This window comes from Frankliniella occidentalis, unplaced genomic scaffold, assembly GCF_000697945.3.
Source record: "Frankliniella occidentalis isolate FOCC.00 unplaced genomic scaffold, Focc_3.1 Scaffold88, whole genome shotgun sequence".
NCBI classification, from domain to species: Eukaryota; Metazoa; Arthropoda; class Insecta; order Thysanoptera; family Thripidae; genus Frankliniella; species Frankliniella occidentalis.
In genome coordinates, this window is record NW_026267217.1 from 437,546 (window position 1) to 444,037 (window position 6,492).

Below are 6,492 nucleotides of genomic sequence, written 5' to 3' on the forward strand. Positions count from 1 at the left end.
GGGCCAGAGGGTGGGCCCGAGGGTGATCCAGATAGGGTGGGCCAGAGGGTGGGCAAGAGGGTGGGCCAGACATGCAGCCCAGCACATCGGTAACGGTGCCTAAAAGCATAAACCATGGTTGAGCCAGAAAATCGTACGCAATAAATTACGTAGTGTTGTTTTAGGGGCTGCGGAGTTCGCGAATTGAGTTATCGGATGATGATCACAGGATTCACAGGGTCGTACTAACGTTATCTCGAAGTCAGTTCACCGGCGGGTGTAATTTTACCCGCACATGGGGAACACCCTCATCTCGGGTGTTAAACTAAAACGCTACCGCTCTTGTTTTACTCCAGAGCTGCCCCGAGCATAAATAACAAAGTGCAAGGGCGATAATAGCGTGTTGATGTGTGGAAGTGACAAATGTTCCCTCCGGGGGCTGCGACGCATTTGTCATGGCCTCCGGATCACCTCCTCCGCCTCCACGGCGGCCTCCGAGTGGAACACGACGCGGCTCGTGCGGCCGTGTGTCTGCTCCGCCCCGGCGGTCCGCTCCCGTGGTCCGGGCTGGCGGTGCGCGCGGCAGACCCGTGGGACAGTCGGCAGCCGTCTTACAGCCCTGGCCTGGCCGGCCCTGGCCCGGCGGCTGCAAACCTTTCCCTCCCCCGCCCGCCCGGCCTCGACCATTTCATACCCCTCCTTGCGCATTACTTATTTACCGAGTTGCATCAACTCCATTGTGTCCCCCCGGGCGCGCCGGTTCGTTTCTCCGCGCACGCTTCGAGAGCTTCGACCCCCTCTGCCCACCCTTCTCCGCCCCCTCTCCGCTTCCCCACTTCCCCCCTCCCCTCCAGTCACCGCTGACCTCTCGCCGGACAGCCTGACACACAGTCTGCCCAGGCCCTGCTCGGGCGTACGCCCGGTGCACAACAGGGTCGTTCTAGTGGCGCTCAGGAAGGACGGACGGACAGACAGACAGACAGACAGACAGACAGACAGACAGACAGACAGACAGACAGACAGACAGACAGACAGACGTGATTGGGCGGGCTGGAGTTAAGCCCGTCCCAGGACCCCACACCGGCCGAGCGGCTCTATTGAAATAACGGAGGTGCTGTGCGAGTGCGAAATAACAATGCGGCTTGTGAGCCCACCACACCACGCCACGCCCCGCCTCACCCCACCCCACCCCGCCACACCCCGCCCTGCCTCACCCCGCCCCGCCTCACCCCGCCCCGCCCCGCGTTCGGCACGAAAGGGAATCGTCCAGAAAGTATGTGTCCTTTTCCTCTCAGATTAGTTCGATATAATTACTGGGGCTAGGCGCCTGCGAGACTCGGGGTAGGCCAGCCCGCAATACACGCGTGCACTGCAGGCGAGATGTTGCCTATCCGCCAGGCGCTCCGAGAGCTTGCGGAGGCTGCAGCAGAGGCTCAACCTATGTCAAGTTTGTAACGGCGCATGGCGGATGTACTGGATGATCCCGAAGCTAGTCCTTTACAACTAAAAATACCTAATCAGTTTTCTGACTTACTTACTAAGCGAAAAGCGTTCAACGTCTGTCTAACGTCCCGGTATAATGAGGATGCAAACTACTGTTTCCCGGGTGTGTCCTACCTCGGGGTCTGCAGTAAATGATGGCTCGTTTGTGTCCTTGTGCAGGGGACGGGAGCATCGACGTGGAAGAGTTCACCCAGGTGTGCACCTGCTTCGGCGCCACCAAAGCCGAGTGCGAGCAGGCCTTCCAGCGCTTCTCGCAGGTCAGTGGAAAAACGTTATTACCTAAGGGATACATTTATCTCGGTCGCACATACATCAAATTTTCACAATTTCGCACAATTTGTCATTTAAAAAATCCACACAAATTATGTTATTCATTAATTTGTTTTTTAAAATGGCCATTCTCTGATCCTCCTCGTCTTCCTCCAGAACAACTCTGTGCTGGTGACCAAGGACGTGTTCGCCGAGCTCTGGAAGGAGTACTTCGTGTCGGAGGACCCCAGCGCCGGTGGCAACTGCATCTTCGGCAAGCCCATCATCGTCTAGGCCAGCGCGCGCTCGCGGCGGGGCCGGGGCGGAGCGGCGCGCTGCAAACTCGACAGCGGCGGCCACCACCACACTGCCGGGGACAACGCTATGCGTTTGAGACAGCTGCAGGGTTTGCTACACCAAACGGGGCGTGGCTATGGGCTCGCACACGGCGTAATACACCAATGATGTCGTGCTCTTGTTCAAAAAAAGGGGGGGGGGTCACAGAATGGTAGAAATATATTTCACGCTAAGAGTCTGCGTAGAATGAGTCACACACAAAGCCTCCTCTATGCTGTACGAAACGTGAGACGATTTCACGCTTCGTAGAGTCCCGCAAGGTATCTCCGGTGGGCGTCGTTCTGTCGCCTACCGCTGAGGGAGTGAACGTTTTCTCTCGCACTTGCAAGTGAAGCTCTGCTTTGGATTAGTGCGCAGCGGAGCGCTCCCCCCGTGAAGCCTGCCATTCCCATGGTGAGAAATGAACGTCGGAATGATTTCAAAACGACATATCGTTATGAGGCAACATCGTTGATCGTTTCGATTTCGTTTCGACACGTCATTTCTCACTGGGATCTGCTTTCCGCCGGAAGTGCAGTGATGATCGCCGCTCTTGAGTTTGATCGGAGGAACACAGTGATAGCTTTAAACAAAGAGAAAACTAGTGGGAAGTTGTTTGTTGAATTTTAAAAATGCCAAAAATTGCAATGCGTTTTCTGTTGTGGCACACTGTTCCTTCCAGTCGCCCGGTTGCATCCGCACGTAGAGATGTCCGGGTTGTTTCAATTCGGATGCTTGATCGATGTCTCTCTTGTTTGTGTGTGTGTGTGCGTGTGTACTCGAGTGTTCTCTCAAGACACACACAAAAAGTCGGCAACCGGAGCGGTTTTAACATGGAATGTGATTGATGTCAGAGTTTGAACCGGAGGCTTTGTGTGTTGCTTCTGTGGGGGGTGAAAGACAGCAGTTCGGAGTGGTTGTTGGGGTTTTATCCTAGAGGGGGGCTGGTGAATGCAGGGCATGGTGCGCTGGGAAGAACGGTAACAAATTGTTAACTTTTAGTTAAAGCTAAGACCCTCCACACTGATGTGCTGACGTTTTGTGAGGTGCGGCGGTGAGCGAGTTCCGTGAGTTCCTTTGGCGTGCAGGGGTGAAACAAATACACCTGCCGCTCTCTGCTGTTTGAAAGCTGGCTTGGGCCTCAAAGGTGCAGACTTCTTCAAAAATATTCACTTAATTGAGAAAAGGAAATAAATGCCCGCCAATATATATTTTTCGCATTGCGATTTCTGACATTTTACGCCTTTGACTTTAAAAGAACCAATGGTTTTAGCCGAAACTTCAGAAAACGCTCGCAACGTCCAACAAGTCTCCGAGAAAAACAGACTGAAACTTCAGATGAACAAATAAACATTTATGCTTTAAAATTATTGCACCCTTAAATGTAAAACGTGAACCTCGGAGCGTGCTCTTTTTCATTCAGCTTAATAATTCCTCGAAAACAATCCGGCAACCCCTTTGATTAAAATATAAATGCTCGAGTAAGCATGCATAACTTCTAGAACTACTATAGATTATATACGTCATCTTTTCGTGTCTCTTTACACTTCAAAGAGTATATTGTGTATTCTAATCCCTATGTCTTCTATTTCCTTAGACAAACTTTGTAGTGTAGTAGGTAAACATTAGGGAGTGTATACCTTAAAACGTTATTCCGATCTCGATTTGATGTTGTATCGACATAGTAGTTTGGAGTAACAGTGAACCGTTTAGAGATCTGTCCTTTTCTGCGGTTTATTCTGTCAGTTTTATGACGAATAAAAAATGGCTCAACAACGGCGACCGTTTACTTTTATTCTTCTTACCCATCGCCCATCGTTTCGCAATCATTAAAGGCCGCTCGGACCAGGTTTTCCATGCAGTCCTTCGTGGTCTACGTGGTGCAGGTCCCCCAGCGTTCCAGTAGTGATCCTGAAACTGATGGCTCTCGGAGTCCGAGGGGGGAAGGGTAAGCCTGCGCTGTGGCGAGAGTAGCGCCGCCGTGGAGCGGGGTAGCGGCGCGGCGAGCGGGGCGCCTGGTGGGTAGGCAACGCCCGGGCACAGCGCGCAGCCGTGCGCAGCGGCGGCCTACCGCCCAGGCGCTCCGCCTCCGCCCCGCGTCCCATGAATCGGCCCCGGAGACCACCACTTCGGCGAGCCCACCTCCCCGAGGCCGTGGGGGGCGGCGTCGAGACGATGACCACGCCGTCGTCGTCTCTTCAGAATTCAAAAATTCTCAAGCAAATATTTGCACTTTATAGTTTCTAGTCAACAAAACAATAGTAAATGACGGCAGAGTAGCTAGCTCCTCTGGGTGTCAAGAGCGCAGCAACAATGCAACAGTTTCTCAATTGTTACACACAAAGATACACCAAATGATTTCCCTAGAGCAACAAGAGGCTGATAATACCATTATGTAAGTTGTAAATGTTTGTTTTAAATTTATATTGTGAAAAACCCATGACTACCATGCTGTTGCACTTTGAGCAGGCACAGATTTCTGCATTACATGCCTTGTGGCAAAATGACTTTTAAGATAGCAGCTGATCAAAGCTCAGAAGGAGCTTCATTTATGGAAATCAGAGACCTTTTAATTTACTTGGTGTTTATGACTCTGCTGGCGGTTTTTACTTTTGGAGTCTATTCTCAAAACTCATTTCATCTGAATAATGCAATTGCAAACAGTTTTATTCACCAACCTTACTTCTGTGAGGAAGAACGGACAAATATTTTCAATGTTTCATCTGTTGATGAGCTATGGTGTTACATGAATAAACGTTTCATAGTAACGCTTCAAGATCATCCATTTTGGGGCCAAATTGGCACCAAGAACGAAACATATTTGCTTCGACCACCACGTGTTAGACAAGTTCGAGTAGTTGAAGAGGACTGTATTGTACCTGTTGCAGCTACTGGATGTTTTGGAAAATTTTCCAGTGAAAATGAAGATAAAAGTTCTTTTAATTTGGCAAATGACACATCTTGGGTTTACAATTCTCCTGACAAAATGGGCAACATCTGGTTTAGAGGACTGATTTCCTACTATAATTCAGCAGGCTACTACTTTTCATTGATTGATGCTGACCAACTATCTTACTATGAGGAAAATAATTGGATTGATGAACAAACAAGAGCAATCTTTATTGATTTTACTGTCTACAACATAAACATTAATTTGTTTTGTGTTTGTCAAATTTTATTTGAGCTGCCTCCCTCAGGAGGCATCACACCTTCTTATCTATTTTCAACTGTTAAACTTATTCGTTACAATGATGAGTATGACCACAGAGTTATGGCATGTGAAATACTGTTTGCAGTATTTTGCATATACTATTCAATCGAATTAATTTGTGATATAATATATTTCAAACTTAACTTCTGGAGAAAACTGGATAACTGGATTGACTCACTAAACTTGGCTTTATCCTGGTCGAGTGTTTGGGTACTCATATACCGCTATGTCATCTGCCTCTCAATTTTGCAAAGAGATGCATTACGAGGGATACAGGAACTACCAGACTACCAACATCTGAAATACATTCATCTCACTGCTGACAGAATCACTGCAGTCACACTATTCTGCAGTTGCTTCAAACTTTATAGGTATGTGGTATGTGTGGTTTTCAGCCCTTAGCTCTTAAAATTAATCAAACCTCAGGTACAATTTGTTGGTTTCAATGAGCGAAATCAGTGAGGAATAAATGCTGAGTTGCTATTAATTTGTTTTCAGGTTCCTCCATTTTGATACTATTCAACATATTTACACCACAATAATGTACTGCATGAAAGATATGATCAGTTTTGCCTTCCTATTCTTTATCATACTCCTAGCATATGCCCAGCTGGGCACACTTCTCTTTGGTAATTTTGATGAATCATACAGAAGTATTGCAGAGTCGTCTTTCACTTTGCTACGAATAATGATGGGTGAATTCCACTACCAAGAAATCACAAAAATTCTTTGCCTTATTGGTCCTATTTACATTGTCAGCTTTGTTATGTTTGTAGTCTTTTTACTTTTGAACATGTTTCTTGCAATTATTAATGCCACATACTCTGTTGTTTCAAGTAATGTAAAGGTGACACGTAAGTCAGAATATCGTCCTTTCATGAAGCACTGTCTTTATCTCATATCAAGTAAGTTCGAGCCAAAGACTCCATCAAAACCCAAGGCAATGAATAATAGCGATAAGATTACGGAACTCATGAAGAGAAGTGGATTCTCTGAACTAGAAGTTGATACCTTCTTTTCCCGGTATACTGTTGATAATGATAGGGAGGTTGCGGACATTGTGTTTCAGAGAGTTGTCCACCAGAATGTTGGAGTGCAGCATTACCTTAAGTTGAAGTCAAGGACAAAAACTATTAACAATAGTGTGCTTCAAGCCATCAAGAAAAAAGAGCTCTTTTTAGATCAGGTTGGAAAATTAATGCGAGCTTAAAAGC

The 6,492-nt window shown here is 47.7% G+C and overlaps 2 protein-coding genes across 2 annotated transcripts in view; both read left to right on the plus strand.

Moving 5' to 3' along the window:
• LOC113209832 (calexcitin-2) overlaps positions 1-3,847 on the plus strand; it is a gene marked incomplete in the record, with an annotated part of 119,770 nt that extends 115,923 nt beyond the window's left edge. Inside the window, 2 exon segments of the mRNA XM_052269307.1 lie at positions 1,642-1,739; positions 1,909-3,847. Coding sequence (XP_052125267.1) covers positions 1,642-1,739; positions 1,909-2,025 — 215 coding nt within the window.
• A 334-nt stretch (positions 3,848-4,181) lies between these two features.
• LOC113209821 (polycystin-2-like) lies at positions 4,182-6,488 on the plus strand. Its single transcript, XM_052269278.1, has 2 exons — positions 4,182-5,649; positions 5,777-6,488. The coding sequence occupies exons 1-2, from the start codon at positions 4,556-4,558 to the stop codon at positions 6,486-6,488; spliced, it is 1,806 nt and encodes a 601-aa protein (XP_052125238.1). The 5' UTR covers positions 4,182-4,555.
• The last annotated feature ends 4 nt before the right edge of the window (positions 6,489-6,492 follow it).